The sequence below is a fragment of the Cervus canadensis genome, chromosome 9 (genome assembly GCF_019320065.1).
Source record: "Cervus canadensis isolate Bull #8, Minnesota chromosome 9, ASM1932006v1, whole genome shotgun sequence".
Lineage (NCBI taxonomy): Eukaryota > Metazoa > Chordata > Mammalia > Artiodactyla > Cervidae > Cervus > Cervus canadensis.
This window is the reverse complement of record NC_057394.1, coordinates 18,196,943-18,216,616: the sequence shown is the minus strand read 5'-3', so window position 1 is coordinate 18,216,616 and position 19,674 is coordinate 18,196,943. Positions and strand designations below refer to the sequence as shown.

Genomic DNA, 19,674 nt, shown 5'->3' with positions numbered 1-19,674 from the left:
TTTTACCATTGAGCCACTTGGGAAATCCCTAACACACTGTTGGTGGGAATGTAAATTGGTATGTGGAAAACAGTATGGAGGTTCCTAAAAAAGCTAAAAATAGAGCTACCATATGATCCAGCAATTATACTCCTGGGTATATATCTGGGAAAAATGGAAATACTAATTGGAAAAGAACATGCACCCCAGGGTTCATTGCTGCACTATTTTCAATAGCCAAGATATAGAAGGAACTCAAGTTTCTGTCAACAGACAATTGGTTTAAGAAGATGTGGCAACATACACACACACACACACACACACATATATATATTTTATATGTGTATATGTATGTATATTGTGCTATACAGACATAAAAAGGAATGAAATATTGCTATTTGCAGCAACATGGATAGACCTTGAAAATCATCCTAAGTGAAGTCAGAGAAAGATAAATATTATATGTTATTACTTATATGTGGATTCTAAAAAATAAAGCAAATTAATGTATATATAAAAAGAAACAGACTCACAGACATAGAAAATAAACTTATGGTTATCAAAGGGGAAAGAGAGGGATCAATCAGGAGTATGAAATTCACAGATACAAACTACTATACATAAAATAGAGAAGCAACAAGGATTTACTGTATAGCACAGGGAACTAGAGTACCTTACAGTAAGGGATTAGATCTGATAAAGTGCCTGAAGAACTATGGATGGAGGTTCATGGCATTTGTACAGGAGGCAGTAATCAAAACCACCCCCAATAAAAAGAAATGCAAAAAGGCAAAACTGTTGCCTCAGGAGGCCTTACAAATAGCTGAGAAAAGAAGAGACGTGAAAGGCAAAGGAGAAAAGGAAATATATACTCGTCTGAATGAAGAGTTCCAAAGAATAACAAGGAGAGATAAGGAAGCCTTCCTAAGTGAAAAATGAAAAGAAATAAAGGAAAACAATAGAATGGGAAAGACTAGAGATCTCTTCAAGAAAATTAGAGATACAAAGGGACCATTTCATCAAAGATGGGCACAATAAAGGACAGAAATGGTATGGACCTAACAGAAGTAGAAGATATTAAGGAAAGGTGGCAAGAATACACAGAAGAACTATACAAAGAAGATCTTAATGACCCAGATAACCAAGATGATGTGAGCCCTCACCTACAGCCAGACATCCTGGAGTGCGAAGTCAAGTGGGCCTTAGGAAGCATCACTATGAACAAAGGTAGTGGAGGTGATGGAATTCCAGTTGAGCTATTTCAAATCCCAAAAGATGATGCTGTGAAACTGCTGCACTCAATATGCCAACAAATTCGGAAAACTCAGTAGTGGCCACAGGACTGGAAAAGGTCAGTTTTCATTCAAATCCCAAAGAAAGGCAATGCCAAAGAATGTCCAAACTACTGCACAGTTGCACTCATCTTACACACTAGCAAAGTAATGCTCAAAATTCTTCAAGCCAGGCTTCAACAGTAAGTGAACTGTGAACTTCCAGATGTTCAAGCTGGATTTAAAAAGGCAGAGAAACTGGAGATCAAATTGCCAACATCTATAGGCTCATTGAAAAAGCAAGAGAGTTGCAGAAAAATGTCTACCTCTGCCTTATTGACTATGTCAGAGCCTTTGATTGTGTGGATCACAACAAACTGTGGAAAATTCTTAAAGAGATGGGAATACCAGACCACCCAACCTGCCTCCTGAGAAATCTGTATTCAGGTCAAGAAGGAACAGTTAGATCCAGACATGGAACAATGGACTGGTTCCAAATTGGGAAAGGAGTATGTCAAGGTTATATATTGTCACCCTGCTAATTCACTTATATGCAGAGTACATCATGTGAGATGCTGGGCTGGATGAAGCACAAGCTGGAATCAAGATTGCCAGGAGAAATATCAAGAACCTCAGATATGCACATGACACCACCCTTATGGCAGAAAGCAAAGAAGAACTAAAGCACCTCTTGATGAAAGTGAAAAAGGAGAGTGGAAAAGCTGGCTTAAAACTCAACATGCAAAAAACAAAGATCATGGAATCTGGTCCCATCACTTCATGACAAATAGATGTGGAAACAATGGAAACAGTGAGAGACTATTTCTTGGGCTCCAAAATCACTTTAGATGGTGACTGCAGCCATGAAATTAAAAGACACTTGCTCCTTGGAAGAAAAGCTATGACCAACCTATACAGCATATTAAAAAGCAGAGACATTACTTTGCTCACAAAGATCTGTCTAGTCAAAGCTATGGTTTTTCCAGCAGTCATGTATGGATGTGAGAGTTGGACCATAAAGAAAGCTGAGCCCTGAAGAATTGATGTTTTTGTACTGTGGTGTTGGAGAAGACTCTTGAGAGTCCCTTGGACTGCAAGGAGATCAAACCAGTCCATCCTAAAGGAAATCAGTCCTGGATATTCATTGGAAGGACTGATGCTGAATCTGAAACTACAGTACTTTGGCCACATGATATGAAGAGCTGACTCATTTGAAAAAACCCTGATGCTGGGGAAGATTGAAGGCAGGAGGAGAAGGAGATGACAGAGGATGAGATGGCTGGATGGCATCACTGACTTGATGGACATGAGTTTGAGCAGGCTCCAGGAGTTGGTGATTGACACTGATGATGGAAGCCTGGTGCACTGTGGTCTATGGGGTGGCAAAGAGTCAGACAGGACTGAGCAACTAAACTGAACTGACTGATAGTAAGTTACAGTGGAAAATAACCAGAAGGGAAAAAAAATACACACACACACACATATGTATATATATATATATATATTCATATATATATATATATATATATAAACTGATTCACTTTGCTGTATACCTAAAGCTAAAATAATATAGTAAATAAATTACAGTTCAAGAAAAAAACTTTTCAAAATTATAACATTGAAGAAAATGCACTTGACTTGTTCACAATTATGAAATTAAACATGAGAAAGAATCATCACCAAAATAGTTCTGGTTTTACTGATCTATGAGGTACAATTTGCCATTGTTTGAATTTATTGTTTTTTAGACATTTGGACCTTTCAAAATGGTGAAGTGCTGATAAGTTTATATATTTAGAGAAACATACTTCCTACAATCCTACAAAATTAAAATGTTTTAATTTTACTTCAGTGTAGTAATTCCTTTGCAAAATTATTTTTGGGAAATTTGACTCATCCATAGGGTCCTTTTAACTTTTCTATTCAAATCGTACTGAGAGAAATAGCTCAGTTTTTTGAGAGACTTTCTTAACTAATCCTTAAGTAGGTGTGCGGGACACTGAGACCTTTTTATCCTGAGTTGACTCCACCATCTTCCTCAGTGAACACTCTTTGGAAAGAGCTCTCCCCATCACCTGGCTGTACTTGTAAGATATATAAGAAGTCTTGAGGACATCAAAGCTCTAATGTCTAAGAGGCTTGTCTACTTCAGTAGTTGTTTGTTTAAGAAAATGTCATTCTTCTTTCTATATGCACAGGTACAACTTAAAGAAATCATCGAAGAGCTTCCTGATAAAATGGATACTGAATTAGTAGAATCTGGATCAAACTTAAGTGTTGGGCAAAAACAACTGGTGTGCCTTGCCAGGGCTATTCTCAGGAAAAACCAGATATTGATTATTGATGAAGCCACAGCACATGTGGATCCAAGGTATGGAGCTGAGATTCATGAAACTTGGAATCTGAATTTTAAATATGGTAAATAGGAAATATTTAGTGATGTTGAGAAATGTTTTTTATGTGCTCTATTTGCTGCCAAAGACATCTCCTGATAACATTAATTCTAGAAAACAGAGGAAGAAACCAAAACGTGGTATTAATGTTGTTATGAGGCATCCTGAGAGAGCTAGATTTGTAAATCCAGCTCCTGATAGTTTCAAGCAATTTGATGGGAAGACAACTTTCCATTGTTTTATGAAAAATAGTGAGTTTCCGAGTAGACTTTCCCTTGGATTGGGAAGATTTCCTGGAGCAGGAAATGGCAACCCACTCCAGTATTCTTGCCTGGGAAATCTCATGGACAGAAGAGCCTGGCAGGCTATAGTCCATGAGGTTGCAAAAGAGTCAGACACAACTTAGCAACTAAACAACAACAACAAAGACTTTTTATACTTAGTTTTTCAAGAACAGGATTATGTTTTAAGTATTTATTTTTAAAAACATAAAAACATCATGTGATATTTTTAAGTCTTAAGTCTGCTTTTCCTGTCTTTACTTAACTAAATGCAATTCTTTGATTCCAGCACTGATGAGTTAATACAAAAAAAGATCCGTGAGAAATTTGCACAGTGTACTGTGCTAACCATTGCACACAGGTTGAGCACCATTATTGACAGTGCCAGGATAATGGTAAGGCTGTGGGATTCCATTGTTTCCATTTACCTTCAATTTTTTTTTTTTTATAATATTTTCATGGATCTACATGTATTCCCAATACACCTTCAATTTTTAACTGTATTCTTCCTTGTAAAACTTGATTAAAACTTCTAATTAATTAATTAATCAATTCTTATCTTTTCCTCTCATCCTTGACAATAACTCAAGTACTTAAGTATAGTTTCAGAATGTGCTATTAAATAATACATTCAGTAATTTACTACTTCCATTTAAAAGTTTATTTGAATTGCTGTTTTTTTTCCTTATTTTTTTTCATTTATTTTTATTAGTTGAAGGCTAATTACTTTATAATATTGTAGTGGTTTTTGCCATACACTGACATGAATCAGCCATGAATTGCTGTTTTTTTAAGGTATCCAACCATGAAAATATTCCAAACTCACAATAAGACTTCAGATTTCAGAGTGGTGCAACAAAGTCATTTTTACTGTGTCACAGTTCTTTCAGCATTTTTGTATTCCCCTAATAAAAACAGCATTTCATTAGACTGCCAGGCAGTTGTTAGGTGAATTTGCAGAATTTCCCAGTTGTTGGGACATTCACAATATGTGCTGTCAAAGTGGAGTCATTGAGGAGAAAAGGCCTAATGAGAAAAAGTATTTAAGCAGAAAGGATTTAATAAAGAAAATTTGTTACATAAGAATTGGAGGACTGGAAAAATGAATCACTGGGGTAATAATTTTAGGAAGCAATGACTATGTCCTAGGACAGATCTCCAGACCTAAGGACTCAGAGAAGAAGCCTTATGAGGCAGTGCTGAGACCTCCAAGGGGAGGTCATTGTCTAGCTCTTGGTCATATTTGTGAGTGTGCATGATGAGGCTAGTTCTCCATGTGCTAATAGAAGCTGAGGTTATGGTGCAGAAGTAGCAGAAAGCAGGGAGACCATTTGCTCTGCTTCCCACCTTCCTCTTCTCTCCAGTGCTCCCTACTGGCAGAACCTCACAAAGGGCCAGCAGGCCAAAGAGCCTCTGAAGTGTGATTTGCAGAGACAACTTCTGCATCACAGATGAAAGTGTGGAAAGAAAGGCAGATGGAGACTGAATGACTGTAGATGAACAACTAGCAAGTCTTTCTCTCTCTCTTTTATTAGCAAGTCTCTTATACAATGTATCCAGGCATTGCAGACACAGAAAGCTCCAAACTTTGGTCTCTGGATGTCTGTCTAGTGTCTTTCTTTCAGGTTTGATTGGCTCTTTCTTCCTTAGTAATTTAATATTTCCTTCCTTAGCTTTATCTCCTCCATTTCTTCCTCCCTTCATTTTCTCTCTTTTTCTTTCTATTAACTCTCTCTCTCTTTGTTCTTCCCCTCTGTTGCTTGCTGAGTTTCAATAGATTTTAGGTTGTGGTTTATTAAATGACAAGGAAATCATCCCTCAAAGGAAAAACCTTTGGCAGCAAATAAGCCCAAAAGAAAGCGAAGTATTTTCAGGCTAACCTAGTCTGGGTCAAGGAGCTTATTTCACCCACTGTATAGATACTAGTCATCACAAGACTCCAGAGTATACAATTGATGCTGATTAGTGATGAAGTAAATAGATAAAGAAGGCCTGCACAATGCATAAGAGGTGGCTGATGGAGTTAACCAGTGATTTTGATGGTCCATACTAAACAGGTAATAATCAGGAATAAATGGTCAGTAATACCTCAAATTCCTTATGTCCAATGATATAATGGAACTTTTGACTTCTTGGACAGTTTCTAGAAAGTCACCTCCCACTCTACTCCCCATGCATTTTCAGGTGGGATCACCAGTGGGGACACTGAATAGATACCAGACTGTCAGCACTGAGGCAGTGCCTGTAGCCTCACTCCTTCGAGCTGAACATGCACAGAAGTGAGCTCTGCGGAGGCAGATGACAGGAGTAGGGGATTGCCAACCAAAGGGATGCTCTAGGCTCCAAGCAGTGCAGCTGGTCAAAGGACAAGAACATCTCAGTAGGAAGCAGGCTTCTTCTGCAGAGTTTGTGAGGGACCGGGTGACAATCGAAGGTTGTAGGACAGTGACTCTTAGAATCCAGAGATGTTGTTTAGCATAGAGCATCTTTAGTCACTCATTTTGTATTCTTGAATGCTAATTGGAAAAGTAACCTTTTCCTTCTACTCTTTACCTGTCACTTTGTTAATTCTTCTCTCTCAGCATTGTATTTCCATACTGTTCCCCAAAGCATCCTGCTTCCACAGTAAGTGAATGATGCTGTAAACTTTACCTGTTTCAAGCCCTTTCTGAGGTTTTTCTTTCACCCTTTCCTTGCCCTCCACCTCTCCCTGCAGTCACCCCATTGTCATTGAAGGCATCCTGCCAATGAAAATGAATTAAATTATCTTGCATTGGGTCCATTTAAGTTTTATGCCTAGGACAACTAGCTGGAATATCAGCAGATACACAAGCCAGATAAACACATCTTTATTGCACTTATGTAATTGACTCAGATAATATAATGTATTTTTCCTAAACCTACTAGAGAGTGACAAGCAATTTGAGGTTGGTATTCATTGTGTTGTAGAGTTGAGGGATTATTATCACACCAAATTGAATGTGTGTTTATAGTTTATAATTTATAATAGTTTATAATTCAACTTGAGTTACAGGAAGAGTGGAGATGTAATGTCCAGGTATATACCAAGATTAAAGGGTTTTAAAATAAAAAGTTAAAACTATATCTATTTTTTCTGTATACAAGAAAGAAATTTATAGTTGTTTATGTCAATTTGTTCTGAAAATCTAGAATCTTTGATCAAAGCAGTAAATGTAAAGGCTAAGTTGGTAAAATTCTGTTCCTGGCATTTTTCAGTCTGTGTCCCATCTCAGCTCTTATGGCCTGACATGAGTCTGAACTACACTAAACTCTTGCTCCTTTCGACTCTCCCTCCTCTCTGACTGCTCTTTTTCTTTCTTTTATTCCAATATTTGATGTAAATGAGTTTCAGTCCTCAACCCTGCTTTGTCTCTCCCTCATTTCCCCTCTCACTCTCACTTTTGTCCACAGTCATCAATCTGGGCCATGTGGTCCTCCAGGTCCACATCCCTAATCCTTAGCTATTCCCCATGCCAGCTGGACTCATTCTCTAAACCCCTTGATCTCATCCTATAGTCTTGACAGATTACACCATTGGGTGGTCACTCATTCATGCCCTGAATTTAGTTTCTTCTTCATTTAACTTCCAATGAGCATGTATTAAGTGCCAGTTACCTGTCATGTGCAATGCCAGGGGCCTGAGCTGCAACACCAAACAAGGGAGATTGCATACCCTGCACTTAAGGAGATGCCAGTCTCACCTCCAGCCCTCTTGACCTAGGTTATTCCCTGTGTCTGGAAAGACCATGGTCCACCCACCCACCCCCACTTCTGCATGTTCATGTCTATCCATTCTTCAAGGCCCAGTTCATTGCCTGATCTCCTCCTTGAAGCTCATACTCAGAACCTCTGACAGAAGTCACCTTTTCTGTTACTGAACTCCTTTGTGTGTGTGTGTGGTTTTTTTTCTCTTGCATTGTAGACATTTGAGGATTTCCTTCTCTCTCTCTTCTCAGTACAGGCTCCCTGAAGGCAGGGCCTGTGACTTACTTGTGTTTGGCTCTTCCACAGCATCTAGCATAGTGACAGGAATGCAATTAAATGTGTAATAAATATTTGCTGAATAATTCAGAAATTAATGAAAAATTTTCTTGTGTTCGTCAAATGTGTTTTGCCTATGTGTTACTTAACTCTTTATTAATCCTGAAAACTAAATCAGATTTGTTTTATTTTTGTGTGAATATATAAGAGATACACAGTAAATAATTTGAGCCTGAGTGTAATAAAAATTGCAGTAGAAAGTAGGGGAAATATTTATGCTTATGGGCATATTTGTTTTATTTATATATAAAGCTAGTACAAAGTCTTCAGCTCAGTTCAGTCGCTCAGTCGTGTCCAACTTTTTGCAACCCCATGAACCACAGCACGCCAGGCCTCCTTGTCCATCACAAACTCCTGGAATTTACCCAACTCACGTCCATTGAGTCGGTGATGCCATCCAACCATCTCATCCTCTGTCGTCCCCTTCTCCTCCTGCCCTCAATCTTTCCCAGCATCAGGGTCTTTTCAAATGAGTCAGCTATTCACATCAGATGGCCAAAGTATTGGAGTTTCAGCTTCAACATCAGTCCTTCCAATGAACACCCAGGGCTGATCTCCTTTAGGATGGACTTGTTGGATTTCCTTGCAGTCCAAGGGAATCTCAAGAGTCTTCTCCAACATCACAGTTCAAAAGCATCAATTCTTCAGTGCTCAGCTTTCTTTATAGTCCAACTTTCACATGCATACATGACTACTGGAAAAATTGCTTCTTTAGTCTTACTCAAAGAGAAAATTGGATTTCTAGATATTCTTCAGTGCAGAGCGATTATACTAAAGCTGCTTATGTAGCAACTCTTTTTTGTCAGGCTTTCACTCTCAGGATAATAAACTACAACCAAAACCAACTTTAAGAAGCACTTTAACCTCACTGACAAGGGATTCATCCCCAAAGAGATGACATAATCTGGAAGCATTTACTTTTTCCCCCAAGTTTTGCTCAGTGTTTTTAAACCAACTTGACAGTTAATTTGCTGTCAGGTCACTGTTGTCTGACTTGTATGATACCAGTGTACTTTTTAGATAAATTGAGTTTGATTGTCGTGAATTAAGAAATTTCTCAACTCTGAATGTCTGTATAAACAACCTTCAAATCTCACAGTCTGAAAGCTAAAATTACTAACTAATTGTAACAACCCCAAATGCCTTTGGCAGAATATAAATGATATAGATTGCTAAGTGCCTGTAATCATAGTCTAAAGCTTTGATTTTCTTCTATTGCTATAACAGTATAATAGTAAAACATTGGGTTAGGGCTTGATATACTGGTAAACTAGGGTAATCAAACTATTTAAATACCAGCCAGTCTTACCACCCAAATAGACTCTCTGTATTCTCCCTGTCCTGCCCCTTTCTGAAATATTGTTGGAGTTATAAGAAGTTACTGTGAAACATTGTGTACTAGCAGGTTTCTTTCTGCTGCTTAACAGGTTTTGGATTCAGGAAGACTGGAAGAATATGGTGAGCCATATGTTTTGCTGCAAAATAGAGACAGCCTGTTTTACAAGATGGTGCAACAACTGGGCAAGGCTGAGGCTGCTGCCCTCACTGAATCAGCAAAGCAGGTGAGCCCACTGTGGGAGTTGTAATTAAAATTTATCTCCCCAGTTCACTCCTTACAATTTGGTAGCAGGGGTCCAGTAACAAGCTCTCTGTGTCCTTTTCAATCATAAGCCTCCAGAGACAAAGCTTCATGAATGGATCTTAACATGTTGCAGGTGGAAGACAGGTCTGCTGGGACTCTGCAGAAGCAGTGGGGATGGGGTCAGGATGTGTGCATGCATGTGCACCTGAGAGAGATTTTGGATTGGACTTGGCACACATTTGGACTCTGGGTTCAGGTTCTCACAGAGCACAGAACGCCCATTTTACAGACCTTTCACATTCATTCTGATCGGTGCTCAGCACATTTGTGATACAAGTTCTGTCAAAGAATATCCAGGAAATTTGAGAGTAAGGGAAAAAATTTGGAGTGTTTTGATTCTAGGAAAATCTTCCAGGGAAAGGTGTAGGTCTCTTCTGTGTTCTGATCTGTAAATAAAACTCCTACCTGATCCTGTCACTTTCTCTCTAATTCTTTGTTGTTTAGAATTAGGTGCATTTGCCCCCCATGCTTTCTCTAGCTTACGGAAAATGAAGTTGTCATCAGGACAAATCAAAGCTCACAACACCTTCACACTGTAGTCTGAGTGGTGCTGAAGGTCACAGAGCACTTTCTCAGAGACGAGGTGTGGGAGGCACTAAGCACTGTGTGTGGTGTGAGGAAGGCGCTCAGTGAGGAAAATTCCGGTCATGTGGTTTTGTAATGAAAAATTTGGTCTTGTTTCCAATGCTGAATGAGAATAATGAAGACAAGTTTCAAAGAATAAAGGAAAGAAATTTGTTAATTTGCTAGCAAATGAGTAGGATAGCAGACTAATTTTTTAAGAACTATCATCCTGCCTTCTACGAGATAGCAAGATGTATTTAAAGAAAAGTTTTAGGGTGCCTATATGATGGCTGTCACATATAGTTGATTTTTTCTTAGGATAGCTATTTCCATGATGTTATCCCTGGTCATTTTGATCCCCTGGTCCCAGTCAAAATGTTCCTTTTTTGATATTTTTTGCTTTGCTGACTTCATGGCCTTGGGTTTCTGTGGTTAAGACAAGAGGAACAAGCAGAAATGGCAAGAATGCCTGCACTGAGGTCTGGTTTAAGGAACTTAGTCATTGTCATGCCGCTGCCTGTAATTCTTTCTGGAACAAGGTGAGAGTGGGGTTGATGGAAGGATGGAGGGAGGGAATGATGGTCTGGTACTCTTGCCCCTTGAGAGGCATGGCTTGAGGTGGGATGAGGCTTCTAACTGTGTGTGGTGAGGCTTCCCCATTGAAACTAAATCTCTGATCATTAAATTATAGGTGCATTTTTACTTCTTCATACTTTATACTTCACATTTCCCAGATTTTTCACTTGTAAAGAATAAATTTACTTGTGTAATATTTTAAATATCTCTTAAAAACATATTCCAAGTATCTCACAGTATTTCTGTTAGATATACTGTGGAAAATTCTTCAAGAGATGGGAATACCAGACCACCTTACTTACCTCCTGGGAAATCGGTATGCAGGTCAGGAAGCAACAGTTAGAACTGGGCAAGAAACAGCAGACTGGTTCCAAACTGAGAAAGAAGTATGTCAAGGTTCTATATTGTCACTCTGCTTATTTAACTTATATGAAGAGAACATCATGTGAAATGCTGGGCTGGAAGAAGCACAAGCTAGAATCAAGATTGCTAGGAGAAATATCAATAACCTCAGACACGCAGATGACACCACCCTTATAGAAGAAAGCAAAGAAGAACTAAAGAGCATCTTGATGAAAGTGAAAGAGGAGAGTGAAAAAGCTGGCTTAAAACTCAAATTCATAAAACTAAGATCATGGTATCCAGTCCCATCACTTCATGACAAATAGATGAGGAAACAATGGAAACAGTGAGAGACTTTATTTTCTTGGGCTACAAAATCACTGCAGATGGTGACTGCAGCCATGAAATTAAAAGACGCTTACTCCTTGGAAGAAAATCTATGACAAACCTAGACAGCAAATTAAAAGGCAGAGACATGACTTTGCTGACCAAGATCTATCTAGTCAAAGCATGGTTTTTCCAGTAGTCATGTATGGATGCGAGAGTTGGACTACAATGAAAGCTGAGCACCAAAGAATTGAGCCTTTAAAAAAAATTATTTATTTATTTTACTTTACAACATTGTATTTGTTTTGCCATACATTGACTTGAATCCGCCATAGTTGTACATGTGTTCCCCATCCTGAAGCCCACTCCCAACTCCCTCCCCATCCCATCCCTCTGGGTCATCCCAGTGCACCAGCCCCGAGCATCCTGTATCATGCATCAAACCTGGGCTGGCAATTCGTTTCACATATGAAAATTTACATGTTTCAATGCCATTCTCCCATATCATCCTGCCCTCGCCCTCTCCCACAGAGTCCAAAAGACTGTTCAATACATCTGTGTCTCTCTTCTTGTCTAGCATACAGGGTTATCATTACCATCTTCTAATTTCCATATATATGCATTAGTATACTGTATTGGTGTTTCTCTTTCTGGCTTGATTCACCCTGTATAATAGGCTCCAGTTTCATCCACCTCGTTAGAACTGATTCAAATGTATTCTTTTTAATGGCTGAGTAATATTCCATTGTGTATATGTACCACAGCTTTCTTTTTTTTTTTAATTAATTAATTTATTTTTTCAGTGGGTTTTGTCATACATTGACATGAATCAGCAATAGATTTACACGTATTCCCCATCCCGATCCCCCCTCCCACCTCCCTCTCCACTCGATTCCTCTGGGTCTTCCCAGTGCACCAGGTTCGAGCACTTGTCTCATGCATCCCACCTGGATGACCTGTTTCACCATAGAAAATATACATGCTGTTCTTTCGCAACATCCCACCCTCACCTTCTCCCACAGAGTTCAAAAGTCTGTTCTGTACTTCTGTGTTTCTTTTTCTGTCTTGCATATAGGGTTGTCATTACCATCTTTCTAAATTCCATATATATGTGTTAGTATGCTGTAATGTTCTTTATCTTTCTGGCTTACTTCACTCTGTATAATGGGCTCCAGTTTCATCCATCTCATTAGAACTGATTCAAATGAATTCTTTTTAACGGCTGAGTAATATTCCATGGTGTATATGTACCACAGCTTCCTTATCCATTCATCTGCTGATGGGCATCTAGGTTGCTTCCATGTCCTGGCTATTATAAACAGTGCTGCGATGAACATTGGGGTGCACGTGTCTCTTTCAGATCTGGTTTCCTCAGTGTGTATGCCCAGAAGTGGGATTGCTGGGTCATATGGCAGTTCTATTTCCAGTTTTTTAAGAAATCTCCACACTGTTTCTCCATAAAACGGCTGTACTAGTTTGCATTCCCACCAACAGTGTAAGAGGGTTCCCTTTTCTCCACACCCTCTCCAGCATTTATTGCTTGTAGACTTTTGGATAGCAGCCATCCTGACTGGCGTGTAATGGTACCTCATTGTGGTTTTGATTTGCATTTCTCTGATAATGAGTGATGTTGAGCATCTTTTCATGTGTTTGTTAGCCATCTGTATGTCTTCTTTGGAGAAATGTCTGTTTAGTTCTTTGGCCCATTTTTTGATTGGGTCATTTATTTTTCTGGAATTGAGCTTCAAGAGTTGCTTGTATATTTTTGAGATTAATCCTTTGTCTGTTTCTTCGTTTGCTATTATTTTCTCCCAATCTGAGGGCTGTCTTTTCACCTTACTTATAGTTTCCTTTGTAGTGCAAAAGCTTTTAAGTTTCATTAGGTCCCATTTGTTTAGTTTTGCTTTTATTTCCAATATTCTGGGAGGTGGGTCATAGAGGATCTTGCTGTGATTTATGTCGGAGAGTGTTTTGCCTATGTTCTCCTCTAGGAGTTTTATAGTTTCTGGTCTTACATTTAGATCTTTAATCCATTTTGAGTTTCTTTTTGTGTATGGTGTTAGAAAGTGTTCTAGTTTCATTCTTTTACACGTGGTTGACCAGCTTTCCCAGCACCACTTGTTAAAGAGGTTGTCTTTTTTCCATTGTGCATCCTTGCCTCCTTTGTCAAAGATAAGGTGTCCATAAGTTCGTGGATTTATCTCTGGGCTTTCTATTCTGTTCCATTGATCTATATTTCTGTCTTTGTGCCAGTACCATACTGTCTTGATGACTGTGGCTTTGTAGTAGAGTCTGAAGTCAGGCAGGTTGATTCCTCCAGTTCCATTCTTCTTTCTCAAGATTACTTTGGCTATTCAAGGTTTTTTGCATTTCCATACAAATTGTGAAATTATTTGTTCTACTTCTGTGAAAAATACCGTTGGTAGCTTGAAAGGGATTGCATTGAATCTATAGATTGCTTTGGGTAGAATAGCCATTTTGACAATATTGATTCTTCCAATCCATGAGCATGGTATGTTTCTCCATCTGTTTGTGTCCTCTTTGATTTCTTTCACCAGTGTTTTATAGTTTTCTATGTATAGGTCTTTTGTTTCTTTAGGTAGATATATTCCTAAGTATTTTATTCTTTTTGTTGCAATGGTGAATGGTATTTTTTTTTTTAAATTTTTTTATTAGTTGGAGGCTAATTACTTCACAACATTTCAGTGGGTTTTGTCATACATTGATATGAATCAGCCATAGATTTACACTTATTCCCCATCCCGATCGCCCCTCCCACCTCCCTCTCCACTCGATTCCTCTGGGTCTCCCAGTGCACCAGGCCCGAGCACTTGTCTCATGCATCCCACCTGGGCTGGTGATCTGTTTCACCATAGATAGTATACATGCTGTTCTTTTGAAACATCCCACCCTCACCTTCTCCCACAGAGTTCAAAAGTCTGTTCTGTATTTCTGTGTCTCTTTTTCTGTTTTGCATATAGGGTTATCGTTACCATCTTTCTAAATTCCATATATATGTGTTAGTATGCTGTAATGTTCTTTATCTTTCTGGCTTACTTCACTCTGTATAAGGGGCTCCAGTTTCATCCATCTCATTAGGACTGGTTCAAATGAATTCTTTTTGACGGCTGAGTAATATTCCATGGTGTATATGTACCACAGCTTCCTTATCCATTCATCTGCTGATGGGCATCTAGGTTGCTTCCATGTCCTGGCTATTATAAACAGTGCTGCGATGAACATTGGGGTGCACGTGTCTCTTTCAGATCTGGTTTCCTCAGTGTGTATGCCCAGAAGTGGGATTGCTGGGTCATATGGCAGTTCTATTTCCAGTTTTTTAAGAAATCTCCACACTGTTTTCCATAGCGGCTGTACTAGTTTGCATTCCCACCAACAGTGTAAGAGGGTTCCCTTTTCTCCACACCCTCTCCAGCATTTATTGCTTGTAGACTTTTGGATAGCAGCCATCCTGACTGGCGTGTAATGGTACCTCATTGTGGTTTTGATTTGCATTTCTCTGATAATGAGTGATGTTGAGCATCTTTTCATGTGTTTGTTAGCCATCTGTATGTCTTCTTTGGAGAAATGTCTGTTTAGTTCTTTGGCCCATTTTTTGATTGGGTCATTTATTTTTCTGGAATTGAGCTGCAGGAGTTGCTTGTATATTTTTGAGATTAATCCTTTGTCTGTTTCTTCATTTGCTATTATTTTCTCCCAATCTGAGGGCTGTCTTTTCACCTTACTTATAGTTTCCTTTGTAGTGCAAAAGCTTTTAAGTTTCATTAGGTCCCATTTGTTTAGTTTTGCTTTTATTTCCAATATTCTGGGAGGTGGGTCATAGAGGATCTTGCTGTGATTTATGTCGGAGAGTGTTTTGCCTATGTTCTCCTCTAGGAGTTTTATAGTTTCTGGTCTTACATTTAGATCTTTAATCCATTTTGAGTTTATTTTTGTGTATGGTGTTAGAAAGTGTTCTAGTTTCATTCTTTTACAAGTGGTTGACCAGTTTTCCCAGCACCACTTGTTAAAGAGGTTGTCTTTTTTCCATTGTATATCCTTGCCTCCTTTGTCAAAGATAAGGTGTCCATAGGTTCGTGGATTTATCTCTGGGCTTTCTATTCTGTTCCATTGATCTATATTTCTGTCTTTGTGCCAGTACCATACTGTCTTGATGACTGTGGCTTTGTAGTAGAGTCTGAAGTCAGGCAGGTTGATTCCTCCAGTTCCATTCTTCTTTCTCAAGATTACTTTGGCTATTCGAGGTTTTTTGTATTTCCATACAAATTGTGAAATTCTTTGGTCTAGTTCTGTGAAAAATACCGTTGGTAGCTTGATAGGGATTGCATTGAATCTATAGATTGCTTTGGGTAGAATAGCCATTTTGACAATATTGATTCTTCCAATCCATGAACACGGTATGTTTCTCCATCTGTTTGTGTCCTCTTTGATTTCTTTCATCAGTGTTTTATAGTTTTCTATGTATAGGTCTTTTGTTTCTTTAGGTAGATATACTCCTAAGTATTTTATTCTTTTTGTTGCAATGGTGAATGGTATTGTTTCCTTAATTTCTCTTTCTGTTTTTTCATTGTTAGTATATAGGAATGCAAGGGATTTCTGTGTGTTAATTTTATATCCTGCAACTTTACTATATTCATTGATTAGCTCTAGTAATTTTCTGGTAGAGTCTTTAGGGTTTTCTATGTAGAGGATCATGTCATCTGCAAACAGTGAGAGTTTCACTTCTTCTTTTCCTATCTGGATTCCTTTTACTTCTTTTTCTGCTCTGATTGCTGTGGCCAAAACTTCCAACACTATGTTGAATAGTAGTGGTGAGAGTGGGCACCCTTGTCTTGTTCCTGATTTCAGGGGAAATGCTTTCAATTTTTCACCATTGAGGGTGATGCTTGCTGTGGGTTTGTCATATATAGCTTTTATTATGTTGAGGTATGTTCCTTCTATTCCTGCTTTCTGGAGAGTTTTAATCATAAATGGGTGTTGAATTTTGTCAAAGGCTTTCTCTGCATCTATTGAGATAATCATATGGTTTTTATCTTTCAATTTGTTAATGTGGTGTATTACATTGATTGATTTGCGGATATTAAAGAATCCTTGCATTCCTGGGATAAAGCCCACTTGGTCATGGTGTATGATTTTTTTAATATGTTGTTGGATTCTGTTTGCTAGAATTTTGTTAAGGATTTTTGCATCTATGTTCATCAGTGATATTGGCCTGTAGTTTTCTTTTTTTGTGGCATCTTTGTCTGGTTTTGGAATTAGGGTGATGGTGGCCTCATAGAATGAGTTTGGAAGTTTACCTTCTTCTGCAATTTTCTGGAAGAGTTTGAGTAAGATAGGTGTTAGCTCTTCTCTAAATTTTTGGTAGAATTCAGCTGTGAAGCCATCTGGTCCTGGGCTTTTGTTTGCTGGAAGATTTTTGATTACAGTTTCGATTTCCTTGCTTGTGATGGGTCTGTTAAGATCTTCTATTTCTTCCTGGTTCAGTTTTGGAAAGTTATACTTTTCTAAGAATTTGTCCATTTCATCCAAGTTGTCCATTTTATTGGCATAGAGCTGCTGGTAGTAGTCTCTTATGATCCTTTGTATTTCAGTGTTGTCTGTTGTGATCTCTCCATTTTCATTTCTAATTTTGTTAATTTGGTTCTTCTCTCTTTGTTTCTTAATGAGTCTTGCTAATGGTTTGTCAATTTTGTTTATTTTTTCAAAAAACCAGCTTTTAGCTTTGTTGATTTTTGCTATGGTCTCTTTAGTTTCTTTTGCATTTATTTCTGCCCTAATTTTTAAGATTTCTTTCCTTCTGCTAACCCTGGGGTTCTTCATTTCTTCCTTCTCTAATTGCTTTAGGTGTAGAGTTAGGTTATTTATTTGGCTTTTTTCTTGTTTCTTGATGTGAGCCTGTAATGCTATGAACCTTCCCCTTAGCACTGCTTTTACAGTATCCCATAGGTTTTGGGTTGTTGTGTTTTCATTTTCATTCATTTCTATGCATATTTTGATTTCTTTTTTGATTTCTTCTATGATTTGTTGGTTATTCAGAAGCGTGTTATTTAGCCTCCATATGTTTGAATTTTTAACAATTTTTTTCCTGTAATTGAGATCTAATCTTACTGCACTGTGGTCAGAAAAGATGACTGGAATGATTTCAATTTTTTTGAATTTTCCAAGACCAGATTTATGGCCCAGGATGTGGTCTATTCTGGAGAAGGTTCCGTGTGCACTTGAGAAAAAGGTGAAGTTGATTGTTTTGGGGTGAAATGTCCTATAGATATCAATTAGGTCTAGCTGGTCCATTGTGTCATTCAAGGTTTGTGTTTCCTTGTTAATTTTCTGTTTAGTTGATCTATCCATAGTTGTGAGTGGGGTATTAAAGTCTCCCACTATTATTGTGTTACTATTAATTTCCTCTTTCATACTCGTTAGCGTTTGCCGTACATATTGCGGTGCTCCTATGTTGGGTGCATATATATTTATAATTGTTATATCTTCTTCTTGCATTAATCCTTTGATCATTATGTAGTGTCCTTCTTTGTCTCTTTTCACATCCTTTATTTGAAAGTCTATTTTATCTGATATGAGTATTGCGACTCCTGCTTTCTTTTGGTCTCCGTTTGCATGAAATATTTTTTTCCAGCCCTTCACTTTTAGTCTGTATGTGTCTCTTGCTTTGAGGTGGGTCTCTTGTAGACAGCATATATAGGGGTCTTGTTTTTGTATCCATTCAGCCAATCTTTGTCTTTTGGTTGGGGCATTCAACCCATTTACATTTAAGGTAATTATTGATAGGTGTGGTCCCGTTGCCATTTACTTTGTTGTTTTGGGTTCACGTTTATACAACCTTTCTGTATTTCCTGTCTAGAGAAGATCCTTTAGCATTTGTTGAAGAGCTGGTTTGGTGGTGCTGAATTCTCTCAGCTTTTGCTTGTCTGTAAAGCTTTTGAATTCTCCTTCATATCTGAATGAGATCCTTGCTGGGTACAGTAATCTAGGTTGTAGGTTATTCTCTTTCATTACTTTCAGTACGTCCTGCCATTCCCTTCTGGCCTGGAGGGTTTCTATTGATAGATCAGCTGTTATCCTTATGGGAATCCCTTTGTGTGTTATTTGTTGTTTTCTCCCTTGCTGCTTTTAATATTTGTTCTTTGTGTTTGATCTTTGTTATTTGATTAATATGTGTCTTGGGGTGTTCGCCTTGGGTTTATCCTGTTTGGGACTCTCTGGGTTTCTTGGACTTGGGTGGCTATTTCCTTCCCCATTTTAGGGAAGTTTTCAGCTATTATCTCCTCGAGTATTTTCTCATGGCCTTTCTTTTTGTCTTCTTCTTCTGGAACTCCTATGATTCGAATGTTGGGGCGTTTCACATTGTCCCAGAGGTCCCTGAGGTTGTCCTCATTTCTTTTGATCCTTTTTTCTTTTTTCCTCTCTGCTTCATTTATTTCCACCATTTTATCTTCTACCTCACTTATCCTATCTTCTGCCTCCGTTATTCTACTCTTGGTTCCCTCCAGAGTGTTTTTGATCTCATTCATTGCATTATTCATTTTTAATTGACTCTTTTTTATTTCTTCTAGGTCTTTATTAAACATTTCTTGCATCTTTTCAATCTTTGTCTCCAGGCTATTTATCTGTAACTCCATTTTGTTTTCAAGATTTTGGATCATTTTTATTATCATTATTCTAAATTCTTTTTCAGGTAGATTCCCTATCTCCTCCTCTTTTGTTTGACTTGGTGGGCATTTTTCATGTTCCTTTACCTGTTGGGTATTTCTTTGCCTTTTCATCTTGTTTAGATTGCTGTGTCTGGAGTGGGCTTTCTGTATTCTGGAGGTCTGTGGTTCCTTTTTATTGTGGAGGATTTACCCAGTGGGTGGGGTTAGACGATTGGCTTGTCAAGGTTTCCTGGTTAGGAAAGTTTACGTCTGTGTTCTGGTGCGTGGAACTTGATTTCTTCTCTCTGGAGAGCAATGGAGTGCTCAGTAATGAGTTTTGAGATGGGTCTATGTATTAGGTGTCACCTTGGGCAGCCTGTATGTTGACTTTTAGGGCTATGTTCCTGCGTTGCTGGAGAATTTGCTTGGTATGTCTTGCTCTAAAACTTATTGGCTCTTGGGTGGTGGTTGGTTTCAGTGTAGGTATGGAGGCTTTTGGACGGTCACTTATTACTTAAAGTTCCATGTAGTCAGGAGTTTTCCGCTGGGCTTAAGTCTTAAGTCTGGTGGGCT

The 19,674-nt window shown here is 38.4% G+C and overlaps 1 protein-coding gene across 1 annotated transcript in view; it reads left to right on the top strand.

Annotated features, from left to right (window-relative positions):
- Nucleotides 1–19,674, top strand: part of LOC122447588 (ATP-binding cassette sub-family C member 4-like) — a 337,265-nt gene that overhangs the window by 292,517 nt on the left and 25,074 nt on the right. The window contains exons 28-30 of the mRNA XM_043478283.1: nucleotides 3,449–3,621; nucleotides 4,214–4,319; nucleotides 9,414–9,548. Of these exons, the coding sequence (XP_043334218.1) occupies nucleotides 3,449–3,621; nucleotides 4,214–4,319; nucleotides 9,414–9,548 (414 nt within the window). The remainder of the gene's footprint in view (nucleotides 1–3,448; nucleotides 3,622–4,213; nucleotides 4,320–9,413; nucleotides 9,549–19,674) is intronic.